At 47.4% G+C, this 21,743-nt stretch overlaps 1 protein-coding gene across 3 annotated transcripts in view; it reads left to right on the forward strand.

Annotated features, from left to right (window-relative positions):
• The window catches only part of LOC135527903 (poly(rC)-binding protein 4-like), a 104,799-nt gene that overhangs the window by 56,181 nt on the left and 26,875 nt on the right, over positions 1–21,743 (forward strand). For all 3 annotated transcript variants that reach the window (XM_064956548.1, XM_064956547.1, XM_064956549.1), the window contains exons 4-5: positions 18,359–18,391; positions 20,391–20,507. In XM_064956548.1, the coding sequence (XP_064812620.1) occupies positions 18,359–18,391; positions 20,391–20,507 (150 nt within the window). The remainder of the gene's footprint in view (positions 1–18,358; positions 18,392–20,390; positions 20,508–21,743) is intronic.

Genomic DNA, 21,743 nt, shown 5'->3' on the forward strand with positions numbered 1-21,743 from the left:
CCGATCTTTACCCGTTTAGTGTCTGCTATAGGACGGGGTGTAGGCCGATCTTTACCAGTTTAGTGTCTGCTATAGGACGGGGTGTAGGCCGATCTTTACCCGTTTAGTGTCTGCTATAGGACGGGGTGTAGGCCGATCTTTACCCGTTTAGTGTCTGCTATAGGACGGGGTGTAGGCCGATCTTTACCCGTTTAGTGTCTGCTATAGGACGGGGTGTAGGCCGATCTTTACCCGTTTAGTGTCTGCTATAGGACGGGGGTGTAGGCCGATCTTTACCCGTTTAGTGTCTGCTATAGGACGGGGTGTAGGCCGATCTTTACCCGTTTAGTGTCTGCTATAGGACGGGGTGTAGGCCGATCTTTACCCGTTTAGTGTCTGCTATAGGACGGGGTGTAGGCCGATCTTTACCAGTTTAGTGTCTGCTAGGAGGGGTGTAGGCCGATCTTTACCCGTTTAGTGTCTGCTATAGGACGGGGTGTAGGCCGATCTTTACCCGTTTAGTGTCTGCTATAGGACGGGGTGTAGGCCGATCTTTACCCGTTTAGTGTCTGCTATAGGACGGGGTGTAGGCCGATCTTTACCAGTTTAGTGTCTGCTAGGAGGGGTGTAGGCCGATCTTTACCCGTTTAGTGTCTGCTATAGGACGGGGTGTAGGCCGATCTTTACCAGTTTAGTGTCTGCTATAGGACAGGGTGTAGGCCGATCTTTATCAGTTTAGTGTCTACTAGGAGGGGTGTAGGCCGATCTTTACCCGTTTAGTGTCTGCTATAGGACGGGGTGTAGGCCGATCTTTACCAGTTTAGTGTCTGCTATAGGACAGGGTGTAGGCCGATCTTTCTCAGTTTAGTGTCTGCTATAGGACAGGGTGTAGGCCGATCTTTATCAGTTTAGTATCTACTAGGAGGGGTGTAGGCCGATCTTTACCCGTTTAGTGTCTGCTATAGGACGGGGTGTAGGCCGATCTTTACCAGTTTAGTGTCTGCTATAGGACAGGGTGTAGGCCGATCTTTATCAGTTTAGTGTCTACTAGGAGGGGTGTAGGCCGATCTTTACCCGTTTAGTGTCTGCTATAGGACGGGGTGTAGGCCGATCTTTACCAGTTTAGTGTCTGCTATAGGACGGGGTGTAGGCCGATCTTTACCCGTTTAGTGTCTGCTATAGGACGGGGTGTAGGCCGATCTTTACCCGTTTAGTGTCTGCTATAGGACGGGGTGTAGGCCGATCTTTACCCGTTTAGTGTCTGCTATAGGACGGGGTGTAGGCCGATCTTTACCCGTTTAGTGTCTGCTATAGGACGGGGTGTAGGCCGATCTTTACCCGTTTAGTGTCTGCTATAGGACGGGGTGTAGGCCGATCTTTACCCGTTTAGTGTCTGCTATAGGACGGGGTGTAGGCCGATCTTTACCAGTTTAGTATCTGCTAGGAGGGGTGTAGGCCGATCTTTACCCGTTTAGTGTCTGCTATAGGACGGGGTGTAGGCCGATCTTTACCAGTTTAGTGTCTGCTAGGAGGGGTGTAGGCCAATCTTTACCCGTTTAGTGTCTGCTATAGGACGGGGTGTAGGCCGATCTTTACCAGTTTAGTATCTGCTAGGAGGGGTGTAGGCCACTCTTTATCAGTTTAGTGTCTACTAGGAGGGGTGTAGGCCAATCTTTATCAGTTTAGTGTCTGCTATAGGACGGGGTGTAGGCCGATCTTTACCAGTTTAGTGTCTACTTGGAGGGGTGTAGGCCGATCTTTACCAGTTGGGTGTCTGCTATAGGACAGGGTGTAGGCCGATCTTTAACCGTTTAGTGTCTGCTATAGGACGGGGTGTAGGCCGATCTTTATCAGTTTAGTGTCTACTAGGAGGGGTGTAGGCCGATCTTTACCCGTTTAGTGTCTACTTGGAGGGGTGTAGTCCGATCTTTACCAGTTGGGTGTCTGCTATAGGACAGGGTGTAGGCCGATCTTTACCCGTTTAGTGTCTGCTATAGGACGGGGTGTAGGCCGATATTTACCCGTTTAGTGTCTGCTATAGGACGGGGTGTAGGCCGATCTTTACCAGTTTAGTATCTGCTAGGAGGGGTGTAGGCCACTCTTTATCAGTTTAGTGTCTACTAGGAGGGGTGTAGGCCGATCTTTATCAGTTTAGTGTCTGCTATAGGACGGGGTGTAGGCCGATCTTTACCAGTTTAGTGTCTACTTGGAGGGGTGTAGGCCGATCTTTACCAGTTGGGTGTCTGCTATAGGACAGGGTGTAGGCCGATCTTTAACCGTTTAGTGTCTGCTATAGGACGGGGTGTAGGCCGATCTTTATCAGTTTAGTGTCTACTAGGAGGAGTGTAGGCCGATCTTTACCCGTTTAGTGTCTACTTGGAGGGGTGTAGGCCGATCTTTACCAGTTGGGTGTCTGCTATAGTACAGGGTGTAGGCCGATCTTTACCCGTTTAGTGTCTGCTATAGGACGGGGTGTAGGCCGATCTTTACCAGTTTAGTGTCTGCTATAGGACAGGGTGTAGGCCGATCTTTATCAGTTTAGTGTCTACTAGGAGGGGTGTAGGCCGATCTTTACCCGTTTAGTGTCTGCTATAGGACGGGGTGTAGGCCGATCTTTACCAGTTTAGTGTCTGCTATAGGACAGGGTGTAGGCCGATCTTTCTCAGTTTAGTGTCTGCTATAGGACGGGGTGTAGGCCGATCTTTACCAGTTTAGTGTCTGCTATAGGACAGGGTGTAGGCCGATCTTTCTCAGTTTAGTGTCTACTTGGAAGGGGTGTAGGCGATCTTTCTCAGTTTAGTGTCTGCTATAGGACAGGGTGTAGGCCGATCTTTACCAGTTTAGTGTCTACTTGGAGGGGTGTAGGCCGATCTTTCTCAGTTTAGTGTATGCTATAGGACGGGGTGTAGGCCACTCTTTACCAGTTTAGTGTCTACTTGGAAGGGGTGTAGGCCGATCTTTATCAGTTTAGTGTCTGCTATAGGACGGGGTGTAGGCCGATCTTTATCAGTTTAGTGTCTGCTATAGGACGGGGTGTAGGCCGATCTTTACCAGTTTAGTGTCTACTAGGAGGGGTGTAGGCCGATCTTTATCAGTTTAGTGTCTGCTAGGAGGGGTGTAGGCCGATCTTTACCAGTTTAGTGTCTACTAGGAGGGGTGTAGGCCGATCTTTACCAGTTTAGTTTCTGCTATAGGACGGGGTGTAGGCTGCTCTTTATCAGTTTAGTGTCTACTAGGAGGAGTGTAGGCTGCTCTTTACCAGTTTAGTGTCTACTAGGAGGAGTGTAGGCTGCTCTTTATCAGTTTAGTGTCTACTAGGAGGGGTGTAGGCCGATCTTTACCAGTTTAGTGTCTACTAGGAGGGGTGTAGGCTACTCTTTATCAGTTTAGTGTCTACTAGGAGGGGTGTAGGCCGATCTTTACCCGTTTAGTGTCTGCTATAGGACGGGGTGTAGGCCGATCTTTACCAGTTTAGTGTCTACTTGGAGGGGTGTAGGCCGATCTTTACCAGTTGGGTGTCTGCTATAGGACAGGGTGTAGGCCGATCTTTACCCGTTTAGTGTCTGCTATAGGACGGGGTGTAGGCCGATCTTTACCAGTTTAGTGTCTGCTATAGGACAGGGTGTAGGCCGATCTTTATCAGTTTAGTGTCTACTAGGAGGGGTGTAGGCCGATCTTTACCCGTTTAGTGTCTGCTATAGGACGGGGTGTAGGCCGATCTTTACCAGTTTAGTGTCTGCTATAGGACAGGGTGTAGGCCGATCTTTATCAGTTTAGTGTCTGCTATAGGACGGGGTGTAGGCCGATCTTTATCAGTTTAGTGTCTGCTATAGGACGGGGTGTAGGCCGATCTTTACCAGTTTAGTGTCTACTAGGAGTGGTGTAGGCCGATCTTTATCAGTTTAGTGTCTGCTAGGAGGGGTGTAGGCCGATCTTTACCAGTTTAGTGTCTACTAGGAGGGGTGTAGGCCGCTCTTGACCAGTTTAGTGTCTACTGGGAGGGGTGTAGGCCGCTCTTGACCAGTTTAGTGTCTACTAGGAGGGGTGTAGGCCGATCTTTACCAGTTTAGTGTCTGCTATAGGACGGGGTGTAGGCTGCTCTTTATCAGTTTAGTGTCTACTAGGAGGAGTGTAGGCTGCTCTTTACCAGTTTAGTGTCTACTAGGAGGAGTGTAGGCTGCTCTTTATCAGTTTAGTGTCTACTAGGAGGAGTGTAGGCTACTCTTTATCAGTTTAGTGTCTACTAGGAGGAGTGTAGGCCGATCTTTACCAGTTTAGTGTCTGCTATAGGACGGGGTGTAGGCCAGTCTTTACCAGTTTAGTGTCTACTTGGAAGGGGTGTAGGCCGATCTTTATCAGTTTAGTGTCTACTAGGAGGGGTGTAGGCCGATCTTTACCAGTTTAGTGTCTACTAGGAGGGGTGTAGGCTGCTCTTTACCAGTTTAGTGTCTACTAGGAGGAGTGTAGGCTGCTCTTTATCAGTTTAGTGTCTACTAGGAGGAGTGTAGGCTACTCTTTATCAGTTTAGTGTCTACTAGGAGGAGTGTAGGCCGATCTTTACCAGTTTAGTGTCTGCTATAGGACGGGGTGTAGGCCAGTCTTTACCAGTTTAGTGTCTACTTGGAAGGGGTGTAGGCCGATCTTTATCAGTTTAGTGTCTACTAGGAGGGGTGTAGGCCGATCTTTACCAGTTTAGTGTCTACTAGGAGGGGTGTAGGCTACTCTTTATCAGTTTAGTGTCTACTAGGAGGGGTGTAGGCCGATCTTTATCCGTTTAGTGTCTGCTATAGGACGGGGTGTAGGCCGATCTTTACCAGTTTAGTGTCTACTTGGAGGGGTGTAGGCCGATCTTTACCAGTTGGGTGTCTGCTATAGGACAGGGTGTAGGCCGATCTTTACCCGTTTAGTGTCTGCTATAGGACGGGGTGTAGGCCGATCTTTACCAGTTTAGTGTCTGCTATAGGACAGGGTGTAGGCCGATCTTTATCAGTTTAGTGTCTACTAGGAGGGGTGTAGGCCGATCTTTACCCGTTTAGTGTCTGCTATAGGACGGGGTGTAGGCCGATCTTTACCAGTTTAGTGTCTGCTATAGGACAAGGTGTAGGCCGATCTTTATCAGTTTAGTGTCTGCTATAGCACGGGGTGTAGGCCGATCTTTATCAGTTTAGTGTCTGCTATAGGACGGGGTGTAGGCCGATCTTTACCAGTTTAGTGTCTACTAGGAGGTGTGTAGGCCGATCTTTATCAGTTTAGTGTCTGCTAGGAGGGGTGTAGGCCGATCTTTACCCGTTTAGTGTCTACTAGGAGGGTGGTTTAGGCCGCTCTTGACCAGTTTAGTGTCTACGGGGAGGGGTGGAGGCCGCTCTTGACCAGTTTAGTGTCTACTAGGAGGGGTGTAGGCCGATCTTTACCAGTTTAGTGTCTACTAGGAGGAGTGTAGGCTGCTCTTTATCAGTTTAGTGTCTACTAGGAGGAGTGTAGGCTACTCTTTATCAGTTTAGTGTCTACTAGGGGGAGTGTAGGCCGATCTTTACCAGTTTAGTGTCTGCTATAGGACGGGGTGTAGGCCAGTCTTTACCAGTTTAGTGTCTACTTGGAAGGGGTGTAGGCCGATCTTTATCAGTTTAGTGTCTACTAGGAGGGGTGTAGGCCGATCTTTACCAGTTTAGTGTCTACTAGGAGGGGTGTAGGCTGCTCTTTACCAGTTTAGTGTCTACTAGGAGGAGTGTAGGCTGCTCTTTATCAGTTTAGTGTCTACTAGGAGGAGTGTAGGCTACTCTTTATCAGTTTAGTGTCTACTAGGAGGAGTGTAGGCCGATCTTTACCAGTTTAGTGTCTGCTATAGGACGGGGTGTAGGCCAGTCTTTACCAGTTTAGTGTCTACTTGGAAGGGGTGTAGGCCGATCTTTATCAGTTTAGTGTCTACTAGGAGGGGTGTAGGCCGATCTTTACCAGTTTAGTGTCTACTAGGAGGGGTGTAGGCTACTCTTTATCAGTTTAGTGTCTACTAGGAGGGGTGTAGGCCGATCTTTATCCGTTTAGTGTCTGCTATAGGACGGGGTGTAGGCCGATCTTTACCAGTTTAGTGTCTACTTGGAGGGGTGTAGGCCGATCTTTACCAGTTGGGTGTCTGCTATAGGACAGGGTGTAGGCCGATCTTTACCCGTTTAGTGTCTGCTATAGGACGGGGTGTAGGCCGATCTTTACCAGTTTAGTGTCTGCTATAGGACAGGGTGTAGGCCGATCTTTATCAGTTTAGTGTCTACTAGGAGGGGTGTAGGCCGATCTTTACCCGTTTAGTGTCTGCTATAGGACGGGGTGTAGGCCGATCTTTACCAGTTTAGTGTCTGCTATAGGACAAGGTGTAGGCCGATCTTTATCAGTTTAGTGTCTGCTATAGCACGGGGTGTAGGCCGATCTTTATCAGTTTAGTGTCTGCTATAGGACGGGGTGTAGGCCGATCTTTACCAGTTTAGTGTCTACTAGGAGGTGTGTAGGCCGATCTTTATCAGTTTAGTGTCTGCTAGGAGGGGTGTAGGCCGATCTTTACCCGTTTAGTGTCTACTAGGAGGGTGGTTTAGGCCGCTCTTGACCAGTTTAGTGTCTACGGGGAGGGGTGGAGGCCGCTCTTGACCAGTTTAGTGTCTACTAGGAGGGGTGTAGGCCGATCTTTACCAGTTTAGTGTCTACTAGGAGGAGTGTAGGCTGCTCTTTATCAGTTTAGTGTCTACTAGGAGGAGTGTAGGCTACTCTTTATCAGTTTAGTGTCTACTAGGGGGAGTGTAGGCCGATCTTTACCAGTTTAGTGTCTGCTATAGGACGGGGTGTAGGCCAGTCTTTGCCAGTTTAGTGTCTACTTGGAAGGGGTGTAGGCCGATCTTTATCAGTTTAGTGTCTACTTGGAGGGGTGTAGGCCGATCTTTACCAGTTTAGTGTCTGCTATAGGACGGGGTGTAGGCCGATCTTTACCCGTTTAGTGTCTGCTATAGGACGGGGTGTAGGCCGATCTTTACCCGTTTAGTGTCTGCTATAGGACGGGGTGTAGGCCGATCTTTACCCGTTTAGTGTCTGCTATAGGACGGGGTGTAGGCCGATCTTTACCAGTTTAGTATCTGCTAGGAGGGGTGTAGGCCGATCTTTACCCGTTTAGTGTCTGCTATAGGACGGGGTGTAGGCCGATCTTTACCAGTTTAGTGTCTGCTAGGAGGGGTGTAGGCCAATCTTTACCCGTTTAGTGTCTGCTATAGGACGGGGTGTAGGCCGATCTTTACCAGTTTAGTATCTGCTAGGAGGGGTGTAGGCCACTCTTTATCAGTTTAGTGTCTACTAGGAGGGGTGTAGGCCGATCTTTATCAGTTTAGTGTCTGCTATAGGACGGGGTGTAGGCCGATCTTTACCAGTTTAGTGTCTACTTGGAGGGGTGTAGGCCGATCTTTACCAGTTGGGTGTCTGCTATAGGACAGGGTGTAGGCCGATCTTTAACCGTTTAGTGTCTGCTATAGGACGGGGTGTAGGCCGATCTTTATCAGTTTAGTGTCTACTAGGAGGGGTGTAGGCCGATCTTTACCCGTTTAGTGTCTACTTGGAGGGGTGTAGGCCGATCTTTACCAGTTGGGTGTCTGCTATAGGACAGGGTGTAGGCCGATCTTTACCCGTTTAGTGTCTGCTATAGGACGGGGTGTAGGCTGATATTTACCCGTTTAGTGTCTGCTATAGGACGGGGTGTAGGCCGATCTTTACCAGTTTAGTATCTGCTAGGAGGGGTGTAGGCCACTCTTTATCAGTTTAGTGTCTACTAGGAGGGGTGTAGGCCGATCTTTATCAGTTTAGTGTCTGCTATAGGACGGGGTGTAGGCCGATCTTTACCAGTTTAGTGTCTACTTGGAGGGGTGTAGGCCGATCTTTACCAGTTGGGTGTCTGCTATAGGACAGGGTGTAGGCCGATCTTTAACCGTTTAGTGTCTGCTATAGGACGGGGTGTAGGCCGATCTTTATCAGTTTAGTGTCTACTAGGAGGAGTGTAGGCCGATCTTTACCCGTTTAGTGTCTACTTGGAGGGGTGTAGGCCGATCTTTACCAGTTGGGTGTCTGCTATAGGACAGGGTGTAGGCCGATCTTTACCCGTTTAGTGTCTGCTATAGGACGGGGTGTAGGCCGATCTTTACCAGTTTAGTGTCTGCTATAGGACAGGGTGTAGGCCGATCTTTATCAGTTTAGTGTCTACTAGGAGGGTGTAGGCCGATCTTTACCCGTTTAGTGTCTGCTATAGGACGGGGTGTAGGCCGATCTTTACCAGTTTAGTGTCTGCTATAGGACAGGGTGTAGGCCGATCTTTCTCAGTTTAGTGTCTGCTATAGGACGGGGTGTAGGCCGATCTTTACCAGTTTAGTGTCTGCTATAGGACAGGGTGTAGGCCGATCTTTCTCAGTTTAGTGTCTACTTGGAAGGGGTGTAGGCGATCTTTCTCAGTTTAGTGTCTGCTATAGGACAGGGTGTAGGCCGATCTTTACCAGTTTAGTGTCTACTTGGAGGGGTGTAGGCCGATCTTTCTCAGTTTAGTGTATGCTATAGGACGGGGTGTAGGCCACTCTTTACCAGTTTAGTGTCTACTTGGAAGGGGTGTAGGCCGATCTTTATCAGTTTAGTGTCTGCTAGGAGGGGTGTAGGCCGATCTTTACCAGTTTAGTGTCTACTAGGAGGGGTGTAGGCCGATCTTTACCAGTTTAGTTTCTGCTATAGGACGGGGTGTAGGCTGCTCTTTATCAGTTTAGTGTCTACTAGGAGGAGTGTAGGCTGCTCTTTACCAGTTTAGTGTCTACTAGGAGGAGTGTAGGCTGCTCTTTATCAGTTTAGTGTCTACTAGGAGGGGTGTAGGCCGATCTTTACCAGTTTAGTGTCTACTAGGAGGGGTGTAGGCTACTCTTTATCAGTTTAGTGTCTACTAGGAGGGGTGTAGGCCGATCTTTACCAGTTTAGTGTCTACTAGGAGGGGTGTAGGCTACTCTTTACCCGTTTAGTGTCTGCTATAGGACGGGGTGTAGGCCGATCTTTACCAGTTTAGTGTCTACTTGGAGGGGTGTAGGCCGATCTTTACCAGTTGGGTGTCTGCTATAGGACAGGGTGTAGGCCGATCTTTACCCGTTTAGTGTCTGCTATAGGACGGGGTGTAGGCCGATCTTTACCAGTTTAGTGTCTGCTATAGGACAGGGTGTAGGCCGATCTTTATCAGTTTAGTGTCTACTAGGAGTGGTGTAGGCCGATCTTTACCCGTTTAGTGTCTGCTATAGGACGGGGTGTAGGCCGATCTTTACCAGTTTAGTGTCTGCTATAGGACAGGGTGTAGGCCGATCTTTATCAGTTTAGTGTCTGCTATAGGACGGGGTGTAGGCCGATCTTTATCAGTTTAGTGTCTGCTATAGGACGGGGTGTAGGCCGATCTTTACCAGTTTAGTGTCTACTAGGAGTGGTGTAGGCCGATCTTTATCAGTTTAGTGTCTGCTAGGAGGGATGTAGGCCGATCTTTACCAGTTTAGTGTCTACTAGGAGGGGTGTAGGCCGCTCTTGACCAGTTTAGTGTCTACTGGGAGGGGTGTAGGCCGCTCTTGACCAGTTTAGTGTCTACTAGGAGGGGTGTAGGCCGATCTTTACCAGTTTAGTGTCTGCTATAGGACGGGGTGTAGGCTGCTCTTTATCAGTTTAGTGTCTACTAGGAGGAGTGTAGGCTGCTCTTTACCAGTTTAGTGTCTACTAGGAGGAGTGTAGGCTGCTCTTTATCAGTTTAGTGTCTACTAGGAGGAGTGTAGGCTACTCTTTATCAGTTTAGTGTCTACTAGGAGGAGTGTAGGCCGATCTTTACCAGTTTAGTGTCTGCTATAGGACGGGGTGTAGGCCAGTCTTTACCAGTTTAGTGTCTACTTGGAAGGGGTGTAGGCCGATCTTTATCAGTTTAGTGTCTACTAGGAGGGGTGTAGGCCGATCTTTACCAGTTTAGTGTCTACTAGGAGGGGTGTAGGCTACTCTTTATCAGTTTAGTGTCTACTAGGAGGGGTGTAGGCCGATCTTTATCCGTTTAGTGTCTGCTATAGGACGGGGTGTAGGCCGATCTTTACCAGTTTAGTGTCTACTTGGAGGGGTGTAGGCCGATCTTTACCAGTTGGGTGTCTGCTATAGGACAGGGTGTAGGCCGATCTTTACCCGTTTAGTGTCTGCTATAGGACGGGGTGTAGGCCGATCTTTACCAGTTTAGTGTCTGCTATAGGACAGGGTGTAGGCCGATCTTTATCAGTTTAGTGTCTACTAGGAGGGGTGTAGGCCGATCTTTACCCGTTTAGTGTCTGCTATAGGACGGGGTGTAGGCCGATCTTTACCAGTTTAGTGTCTGCTATAGGACAGGGTGTAGGCCGATCTTTATCAGTTTAGTGTCTGCTATAGCACGGGGTGTAGGCCGATCTTTATCAGTTTAGTGTCTGCTATAGGACGGGGTGTAGGCCGATCTTTACCAGTTTAGTGTCTACTAGGAGGGGTGTAGGCCGATCTTTATCAGTTTAGTGTCTGCTAGGAGGGGTGTAGGCCGATCTTTACCCGTTTAGTGTCTACTAGGAGGGGTTTAGGCCGCTCTTGACCAGTTTAGTGTCTACGGGGAGGGGTGTAGGCCGCTCTTGACCAGTTTAGTGTCTACTAGGAGGGGTGTAGGCCGATCTTTACCAGTTTAGTGTCTACTAGGAGGAGTGTAGGCTGCTCTTTATCAGTTTAGTGTCTACTAGGAGGAGTGTAGGCTACTCTTTATCAGTTTAGTGTCTACTAGGGGGAGTGTAGGCCGATCTTTACCAGTTTAGTGTCTGCTATAGGACGGGGTGTAGGCCAGTCTTTACCAGTTTAGTGTCTACTTGGAAGGGGTGTAGGCCGATCTTTATCAGTTTAGTGTCTACTTGGAGGGGTGTAGGCCGATCTTTACCAGTTGGGTGTCTGCTGTAGGACAGGGTGTAGGCCGATCTTTACCCGTTTAGTGTCTGCTATAGGACGGGGTGTAGGCCGATCTTTACCAGTTTAGTGTCTGCTATAGGACAGGGTGTAGGCCGATCTTTATCAGTTTAGTGTCTACTAGGAGGGGTGTAGGCCGATCTTTACCCGTTTAGTGTCTGCTATAGGACGGGGTGTAGGCCGATCTTTACCAGTTTAGTGTCTGCTATAGGACAGGGTGTAGGCCGATCTTTATCAGTTTAGTGTCTGCTATAGGACGGGGTGTAGGCAGATCTTTATCAGTTTAGTGTCTGCTATAGGACGGGGTGTAGGCCGATCTTTACCAGTTTAGTGTCTACTAGGAGGGGTGTAGGCCGATCTTTATCAGTTTAGTGTCTGCTAGGAGGGGTGTAGGCCGATCTTTACCAGTTTAGTGTCTACTAGGAGGGGTGTAGGCCGCTCTTGACCAGTTTAGTGTCTACTGGGAGGGGTGTAGGCCGCTCTTGACCAGTTTAGTGTCTACTAGGAGGGGTGTAGGCCGATCTTTACCAGTTTAGTGTCTGCTATAGGACGGGGTGTAGGCTGCTCTTTATCAGTTTAGTGTCTACTAGGAGGAGTGTAGGCTGCTCTTTACCAGTTTAGTGTCTACTAGGAGGAGTGTAGGCTGCTCTTTATCAGTTTAGTGTCTACTAGGAGGAGTGTAGGCTACTCTTTATCAGTTTAGTGTCTACTAGGGGGAGTGTAGGCCGATCTTTACCAGTTTAGTGTCTGCTATAGGACGGGGTGTAGGCCAGTCTTTACCAGTTTAGTGTCTACTTGGAAGGGGTGTAGGCCGATCTTTATCAGTTTAGTGTCTACTAGGAGGGGTGTAGGCCGATCTTTACCAGTTTAGTGTCTACTAGGAGGGGTGTAGGCTACTCTTTATCAGTTTAGTGTCTACTAGGAGGGGTGTAGGCCGATCTTTATCCGTTTAGTGTCTGCTATAGGACGGGGTGTAGGCCGATCTTTACCAGTTTAGTGTCTACTTGGAGGGGTGTAGGCCGATCTTTACCAGTTGGGTGTCTGCTATAGGACAGGGTGTTGGCCTATCTTTACCCGTTTAGTGTCTGCTATAGGACGGGGTGTAGGCCGATCTTTACCAGTTTAGTGTCTGCTATAGGACAGGGTGTAGGCCGATCTTTATCAGTTTAGTGTCTACTAGGAGGGGTGTAGGCCGATCTTTACCCGTTTAGTGTCTGCTATAGGACGGGGTGTAGGCCGATCTTTACCAGTTTAGTGTCTGCTATAGGACAGGGTGTAGGCCGATCTTTCTCAGTTTAGTGTCTACTTGGAAGGGGTGTAGGCCGATCATTCTCAGTTTAGTGTCTGCTATAAGACAGGGTGTAGGCCGATCTTTACCAGTTTAGTGTCTACTTGGAGGGGTGTAGTCCGATCTTTCTCAGTTTAGTGTCTGCTATAGGACAGGGTGTAGGCCGATCTTTACCAGTTTAGTGTCTACTTGGAGGGGTGTAGGCCGATCTTTATCAGTTTAGTGTCTGCTATAGGACGGGGTGTAGGCCACTCTTTACCAGTTTAGTGTCTACTTGGAAGGGGTGTAGGCCGATCTTTATCAGTTTAGTGTCTGCTATAGGACGGGGTGTAGGCCGATCTTTATCAGTTTAGTGTCTGCTATAGGACGGGGTGTAGGCCGCTCTTGACCAGTTTAGTGTCTACTAGGAGGGGTGTAGGCCGATCTTTATCAGTTTAGTGTCTGCTAGGAGGGGTGTAGGCCGATCTTTACCAGTTTAGTGTCTGCTATAGGACGGGGTGTAGGCTGCTCTTTATCATTACCAGTTTAGTGTCTACTTGGAAGGGGTGTAGGCCGATCTTTATCAGTTTAGTGTCTACTAGGAGGGGTGTAGGCCGATCTTTACCAGTTTAGTGTCTACTAGGAGGGGTGTAGGCTACTCTTTATCAGTTTAGTGTCTACTAGGAGGAGTGTAGGCCGATCTTTACCAGTTTAGTGTCTACTAGGAGGAGTGTAGGCTGCTCTTTACCAGTTTAGTGTCTACTTCGAAGGGGTGTAGGCCGATCTTTATCAGTTTAGTGTCTACTAGGAGGGGTGTAGGCCGATCTTTACCAGTTTAGTGTCTACTAGGAGGGGTGTAGGCCGATCTTTACCAGTTTAGTGTCTACTAGGAGGGGTGTAGGCTACTCTTTATCAGTTTAGTGTCTACTAGGAGGGGTGTAGGCCGATCTTTACCAGTTTAGTGTCTACTAGGAGGGGTGTAGGCTACTCTTTATCAGTTTAGTGTCTACTAGGAGGAGTGTAGGCCGATCTTTACCAGTTTAGTGTCTACTAGGAGGAGTGTAGGCCGAACTTTACCAGTTTAGTGTCTGCTATAGGACGGGGTGTAGGCCACTCTTTACCAGTTTAGTGTCTACTTGGAAGGGGTGTAGGCCGATCTTTATCAGTTTAGTGTCTGCTATAGGACGGGGTGTAGGCCGATCTTTACCAGTTTAGTGTCTACTAGGAGGGGTGTAGGCCGATCTTTATCAGTTTAGTGTCTGCTATAGGACGGGGTGTAGGCCGATCTTTATCAGTTTAGTGTCTACTTGGAGGAGTGTAGGCCGATCTTTACCAGTTTAGTGTCTACTAGGAGGAGTGTAGGCCGATCTTTACCCGTTTAGTGTCTGCTATAGGACGGGGTGTAGGCCGATCTTTACCAGTTTAGTGTCTACTAGGAGGAGTGTAGGCCGAACTTTACCAGTTTAGTGTCTGCTATAGGACGGGGTGTAGGCCACTCTTTACCAGTTTAGTGTCTACTTGGAAGGGGTGTAGGCCGATCTTTATCAGTTTAGTGTCTGCTATAGGACGGGGTGTAGGCCGATCTTTACCAGTTTAGTGTCTACTAGGAGGGGTGTAGGCCGATCTTTATCAGTTTAGTGTCTGCTATAGGACGGGGTGTAGGCCGATCTTTATCAGTTTAGTGTCTACTTGGAGGAGTGTAGGCCGATCTTTACCAGTTTAGTGTCTACTAGGAGGAGTGTAGGCCGATCATTCTCAGTTTAGTGTCTGCTATAGGACGGGGTGTAGGCCGATCTTTACCAGTTTAGTGTCTACTAGGAGGGGTGTAGGCCGATCTTTATCAGTTTAGTGTCTGCTAGGAGGGGTGTAGGCCGAGCTTTACCAGTTTAGTGTCTACTAGGAGGGGTGTAGGCCGATCTTTACCCGTTTAGTGTCTGCTATAGGACGGGGTGTAGGCCGATCTTTACCAGTTTAGTGTCTGCTATAGGACAGGGTGTAGGCCGATCTTTATCAGTTTAGTGTCTGCTATAGGACGGGGTGTAGGCAGATCTTTATCAGTTTAGTGTCTGCTATAGGACGGGGTGTAGGCCGATCTTTACCAGTTTAGTGTCTACTAGGAGGGGTGTAGGCCGATCTTTATCAGTTTAGTGTCTGCTAGGAGGGTGTAGGCCGATCTTTACCAGTTTAGTGTCTACTAGGAGGGGTGTAGGCCGCTCTTGACCAGTTTAGTGTCTACTGGGAGGGGTGTAGGCCGCTCTTGACCAGTTTAGTGTCTACTAGGAGGGGTGTAGGCCGATCTTTACCAGTTTAGTGTCTGCTATAGGACGGGGTGTAGGCTGCTCTTTATCAGTTTAGTGTCTACTAGGAGGAGTGTAGGCTGCTCTTTACCAGTTTAGTGTCTACTAGGAGGAGTGTAGGCTGCTCTTTATCAGTTTAGTGTCTACTAGGAGGAGTGTAGGCTACTCTTTATCAGTTTAGTGTCTACTAGGGGGAGTGTAGGCCGATCTTTACCAGTTTAGTGTCTGCTATAGGATGGGGTGTAGGCTGCTCTTTATCAGTTTAGTGTCTACTAGGAGGAGTGTAGGCTGCTCTTTACCAGTTTAGTGTCTACTAGGAGGAGTGTAGGCTGCTCTTTATCAGTTTAGTGTCTACTAGGAGGAGTGTAGGCTACTCTTTATCAGTTTAGTGTCTACTAGGAGGGGTGTAGGCCGATCTTTACCAGTTTAGTGTCTACTAGGAGGGGTGTAGGCTACTCTTTATCAGTTTAGTGTCTACTAGGAGGGGTGTAGGCCGATCTTTATCCGTTTAGTGTCTGCTATAGGACGGGGTGTAGGCCGATCTTTACCAGTTTAGTGTCTACTTGGAGGGGTGTAGGCCGATCTTTACCAGTTGGGTGTCTGCTATAGGACAGGGTGTTGGCCTATCTTTACCCGTTTAGTGTCTGCTATAGGACGGGGTGTAGGCCGATCTTTACCAGTTTAGTGTCTGCTATAGGACAGGGTGTAGGCCGATCTTTATCAGTTTAGTGTCTACTAGGAGGGGTGTAGGCCGATCTTTACCCGTTTAGTGTCTGCTATAGGACGGGGTGTAGGCCGATCTTTAACAGTTTAGTGTCTGCTATAGGACAGGGTGTAGGCCGATCTTTCTCAGTTTAGTGTCTACTTGGAAGGGGTGTAGGCCGATCATTCTCAGTTTAGTGTCTGCTATAAGACAGGGTGTAGGCCGATCTTTACCAGTTTAGTGTCTACTTGGAGGGGTGTAGTCCGATCTTTCTCAGTTTAGTGTCTGCTATAGGACAGGGTGTAGGCCGATCTTTACCAGTTTAGTGTCTACTTGGAGGGGTGTAGGCCGATCTTTATCAGTTTAGTGTCTGCTATAGGACGGGGTGTAGGCCACTCTTTACCAGTTTAGTGTCTACTTGGAAGGGGTGTAGGCCGATCTTTATCAGTTTAGTGTCTGCTATAGGACGGGGTGTAGGCCGATCTTTATCAGTTTAGTGTCTGCTATAGGACGGGGTGTAGGCCGCTCTTGACCAGTTTAGTGTCTACTAGGAGGGGTGTAGGCCGATCTTTATCAGTTTAGTGTCTGCTAGGAGGGGTGTAGGCCGATCTTTACCAGTTTAGTGTCTGCTATAGGACGGGGTGTAGGCTGCTCTTTATCATTACCAGTTTAGTGTCTACTTGGAAGGGGTGTAGGCCGATCTTTATCAGTTTAGTGTCTACTAGGAGGGGTGTAGGCCGATCTTTACCAGTTTAGTGTCTACTAGGAGGGGTGTAGGCTACTCTTTATCAGTTTAGTGTCTACTAGGAGGAGTGTAGGCCGATCTTTACCAGTTTAGTGTCTACTAGGAGGAGTGTAGGCTGCTCTTTACCAGTTTAGTGTCTACTTCGAAGGGGTGTAGGCCGATCTTTATCAGTTTAGTGTCTACTAGGAGGGGTGTAGGCCGATCTTTACCAGTTTAGTGTCTACTAGGAGGGGTGTAGGCCGATCTTTACCAGTTTAGTGTCTACTAGGAGGGGTGTAGGCTACTCTTTATCAGTTTAGTGTCTACTAGGAGGGGTGTAGGCCGATCTTTACCAGTTTAGTGTCTACTAGGAGGGGTGTAGGCTACTCTTTATCAGTTTAGTGTCTACTAGGAGGAGTGTAGGCCGATCTTTACCAGTTTAGTGTCTACTAGGAGGAGTGTAGGCCGAACTTTACCAGTTTAGTGTCTGCTATAGGACGGGGTGTAGGCCACTCTTTACCAGTTTAGTGTCTACTTGGAAGGGGTGTAGGCCGATCTTTATCAGTTTAGTGTCTGCTATAGGACGGGGTGTAGGCCGATCTTTACCAGTTTAGTGTCTACTAGGAGGGGTGTAGGCCGATCTTTATCAGTTTAGTGTCTGCTATAGGACGGGGTGTAGGCCGATCTTTATCAGTTTAGTGTCTACTTGGAGGAGTGTAGGCCGATCTTTACCAGTTTAGTGTCTACTAGGAGGAGTGTAGGCCGATCTTTACCCGTTTAGTGTCTGCTATAGGACGGGGTGTAGGCCGATCTTTACCAGTTTAGTGTCTACTAGGAGGGGTGTAGGCCGATCTTTATCAGTTTAGTGTCTGCTAGGAGGGGTGTAGGCCGAGCTTTACCAGTTTAGTGTCTACTAGGAGGGGTGTAGGCCGCTCTTGACCAGTTTAGTGTCTACTAGGAGGGGTGTAGGCCGCTCTTGACCAGTTTAGTGTCTACTAGGAGGGGTGTAGGCCGATCTTTACCAGTTTAGTTTCTGCTATAGGACGGGGTGTAGGCCGATCTTTACCAGTTTAGTGTCTACTAGGAGGTGTAGGCTGCTCTTTATCAGTTTAGTGTCTACTAGGAGGATTGTAGGCTGCTCTTTATCAGTTTAGTGTCTACTAGGAGGGGTGTAGGCTGCTCTTTACCAGTTTAGTGTCTACTAGGAGGAGTGTAGGCTGCTCTTTACCAGTTTAGTGTCTACTAGGAGTAGTGTAGGCTGCTCTCCATCAGTTGTGTGTACTAGGAGGGGTGTAGGCTACTCTTTTCCATTTTAGTGTTTTCTAGGGTGGGTTTAGGTTGCTCTTTACCCCCTCGCTGGCTCTCACTTGCCCTGTAATAGAACAGGTAGAGAGAAAGAGTGAGTGAGAGAGAGAGAGAGAGAGAGAGAGAGAGAGAGAGAGAGAGAGAGAGAGAGACAGTAGGGGGGATGGGGAAACCAACAGACAGGATATGAAATATTGAGATAAACAGGTGATAAGAAAGAGTGGAGAGAGAACAGACAGAGACTGACGAAGAAGAAAAGGGGATACATGGAGATGGGGGCGAGAAATGCTCTGTTTTGCACATACCGTGCTGAAACAGACCTGTAACCAGGCTCTCCATCCAAAGCAATTGTGTTAATTGCTACCTTCCCCCTCTCTCATTTCTCAACTCTATCTCTGCTGGCCTCCAGAACCATAACCTCTAAAATTTCCCAAACTACACACTAGCATACTATTTAGAATTAAATAACAGTGTTGCTAAGTACACAAAATAGTATGGTTGTGTTTTTATTAGAACACATCTGGTTGTCAATGTCATAGGCGTAGGTGGTAGAATCACTTGGAGAAGGGAGGAGAGAATGATGGGCTGAGGCCAATATAAAAGTGACAGATGGAGAGGCAATATAAAGCTGACAGAGGATGTATGACAGAGGTGTGACTTAATTCTACTCCTGAGCCTGGGTGACGTGCCTGGCAGGCTGGCTGGCTGCAGGCCACACAGAAAAGATCTCACACAAGGACAGGACAGACATTAAGAGTTGATACTAGAAGAGTGGAGGGCTATAGATGTGGACATAAAGGAAGAGATTGAAATGAAAATGGATAGATATTATCAACATTTCAGATGTGTATGGGATGAGAATACTGTTTGTCAGCATGGTGCTATCCATCTCAGATTGGTAGAGGATTCTATTTTCTATGCCGTGTTAGCTCCGATTACTTTTCAATGGAGGGGAAATGTAGTCAATGTGAAGAAAAGTATCTGTTTAATATGGATTTGAAGTACAGATGGATTTCAATATGCAAGTTGAGGACACCACTTTAACAAATCACACACACACACACACCTTACTTCAAAGTTGTCCTTCGTCTTCTCTTTCCCAGAAAGGAGAGACGGTGAAAAGAATACGAGAAGAGGTATGTTACCAGCTTCTTATCACCACTGTTCATTATCTGTGTACTCCACATTACCATAATACATGCAAAGTAGAGCCTGTCATTGGTTGATGAAATACATGCATATCAACTAGCTCCAAAGCTATCAGTATCACATCTTGTTTCTGTCTCAATATGCATTCAATATGCAATCTTTATTTTCCAGTTATTGTGTAGACCAGAAGTGTACCATCACGAAAAGGTTATAGTTCAACGCAAAACATAATCAAATCGGAGAGTGTCTAATATTGGTTGTGTTGCATTAATATTAAAGTCAAACCCCCTGGATGTTTGGGAAGAGTGACTGGTATAGCATACAGAACAGCCACATAGTCTGACCTGCCTATTCGCCACTGGTGGCTTCATCTCTCCCTTTTTTGCACTCTCTCTCTCTCTATCTGTATGAAGCTCTCTCTTTTTTGCACTCTCTCTCTCTATCTGTATGAAGCTCTCTCTTTTTTGCACTCTCTCTCTCTATCTGTATGAAGCTCTCTCTTTTCTCTCTGTCTTTCCCTCTCCCCCCTTTTCTCTGTCTCTGCCTGTCAAGCTTTCTCAACCACCCTCTCTCCCCATTTCTCAGTTTGTCTCCTCCCTCTCTTTCTCTCTTTTATGTCTCTTCTGTTTCTCCCTCATAAACATCAAAGCTGCAGTTGATCCGATGGTGCTTGATTAACTCCTTGATTAACTTTGATTGCCATTGTGTTGGTTCTCGTCCCTCTGACTCCTGGTGTAAAACTATTATGTTGTACTCTATGAAGCAGAATGTGAAACAGAGAGGCAGTTAGACTGGGTGATCATGTAGCCCTGTAGGTCCACTGGATGAGTCAGCCAGTAAACAAGTCATCCATGCTAGTCAGCCCTCCACCCAGTCAGCCAGTAAACCAGTCATCCATGCTAGTTAGCCCTCCATCCATTCACCCAGTCAGTCAGTCAGACAAATAGACATGCCTTTCCCCAATATGAGGCTCTTTGGCTTCCTCCCCAGGCCCTGTCTGTCCTCACAGTGCCAGAATGACTCCATAAGATGACTGTAATCAACATTGTTAAAGTACCACCATACCTCTAATACTCATATGTCCAGTCTCTGATCCCCAGACCCCAGGGCTCTGGAGAAAAATTAAGGGACAGTTGATGGAGAAATCAGAGTACCAGCCTACAGCCTTTAGTTACAGCAAGGTCAACTTTATACGGGTGATCCAGCTCCCGCATAAATTGTTAGTTATCTGTGGAGCAGGTTGTATTAAGCCTAGGCGCTAGCGGGACAACTTCCGGTGAAACTGGAGAGTGCGCAATTCAATAAATAATAATAGATATTATGGACATTTAACATTTAGGTATATATAAGTGTCTGGGGCGGCAGGGTAGCCTAGTGGTTAGAGCGTTGGACTAGTAACCGGAGGGTTGCAAGTTCAAACCCCCAAGCTGACAAGGTACACATCTGTCGTTCTGCCCCTGAACAGGCAGTTAACCCACTGTTCCCAGGCCATCATTGAAAATAAGAATGTGTTCTTAACTGACTTGCCTGGTTAAATAAAGGTAAAAAAAAAAAATATCATTTGAAAGCTTAAATTCTTTTTTCTTTGGATTTTCTCCTACCATATCTATTGTGTTATATTCTCCTACATTATTTTAACTTTCTACAAACTTCAATGTGTTTTCTTTCCAATGGTATCAATTATATGCATATCCTGGCTTCAGGGCCTGAGCAACAGGCAGTTTACTTTGGACACGTCATTCAGGTGGAAATTGAGAAAAAAGAGGCCTAGCTCTAAGAAGTTTTTAACTGGTCTGAAGTTTGGCCTCCGTCTATTTAACCATACCCCCTCTTATCCATACTAACCTCATTGTGTCCTCCTCACCTCTCTGCCCTCTTACCTGTGCACCTTATTTGCGTCATCCACCACATGCTATAACCATGCTCTCCTCATCTAATAGAACGTAAATAAAGCTAGACCCTGGTTCTTGGTCTATCCCCCTACAGAGCAGTGCACGGGTGAACATCTCAGAGGGCTCCTGTCCAGAGAGGATCATCACCATCACTGGTTCTACAGACTGTGTCTTCAGGGCCTTCACCATGATCACATACAAACTGGAAGAGGTAAGACAACACAATCAGCGTTTTCCTTAGGCATTTCCTTAGGCAGGGCACAGCTGCACAAATTATTTGATGTATAATGTCCTGGTTTCCAATTCAATTATATGTTTTTATTTATACAATTCATCCTGTAAATTAATAATTGAAAATCATTTCTTCCCAGGTTGGCATCTACTGCAGATGAATTTGACATTGGATAGGAGTTAGACCGTTGCTCTTGGTGCATGAGCCTGTTCGATTCTCATTTAGAATATTGCAGTGTGAAGTGTAGCTAGCACATTGATGAATACATTTATCACCCGGCCTTTTATGCAGCAGCATAGTGACTTATTAAGTTGAGCTTGGCATTGGAACAGCACTGACAAGAGGAGAGTAACAGTCGAGTGGCTCCATGCCGTTTATGGAAAAGCATATTGTTTTGAGGGCGAACATGCGTCAGTGCTCCAGGCCTTTTGATGAAAGAGCAAATGACAATATGTTAACGTGCTAATTAATTAAACAGATGAGGTTTGTGTTTAATCCCTTAATGAGCTACAGATAATGGCAGACCTGCTGAACATTTAGCTATTTATCCATCAGCAAACTAATTAACATGATAGATTCAGGGACATTTTGGCTTGCCTAGCTTTGGAACAGTCGCTCCCCGCGTAGTCGAGCCGACGGAGCCTCGTTTCATTGCAGTCAGTAAACACACGCTGGCTGGGAGGGCGCCGTGCAGCATTCATTAAAGATCTTAAGCTCTCACCTATTCCCAACCCTACATTCAGCCGAAACTACCGAGTTGTCATGGCAACCTGTTGGCTGACCTACAGCACACGGCATGCCTCTCACCATGCCTGAGTGGTATGTGTCTGACATCTTTAATTAAAGGATAGAAAGAAAAAAGACATTTTTTTGGACCAATGGGTATTGTAAAGAATTGATATTATTGTCTCTCTTCTGCTACTCCCTACTGTTATTAAATGAGAAGTTCACCCAAAATCCAGAGATTCCCAAGTGATTTTATACATTGAAACTAGTTCAGTGAATTTTGCCCTTCCCCCTCTTGCTCTGTGTAGTGCTGTACTGAAACAACTGCAAAAAACGGCTGATGTGACTGGTGATGTTGCTGGATGCAGGCCTCGCTCTGCTCCGTTGCCAGTGAATTCATGATTCAGAAAGAACACCATCCCAACCTCAGAAGCAACCTCAGAAGCACAGGGGTGGCAGCATCATCTTGTGGGGGTGCTTTGCTGCAGG

The sequence above is a fragment of the Oncorhynchus masou genome, chromosome 33, assembly GCF_036934945.1.
Source record: "Oncorhynchus masou masou isolate Uvic2021 chromosome 33, UVic_Omas_1.1, whole genome shotgun sequence".
Lineage (NCBI taxonomy): Eukaryota > Metazoa > Chordata > Actinopteri > Salmoniformes > Salmonidae > Oncorhynchus > Oncorhynchus masou.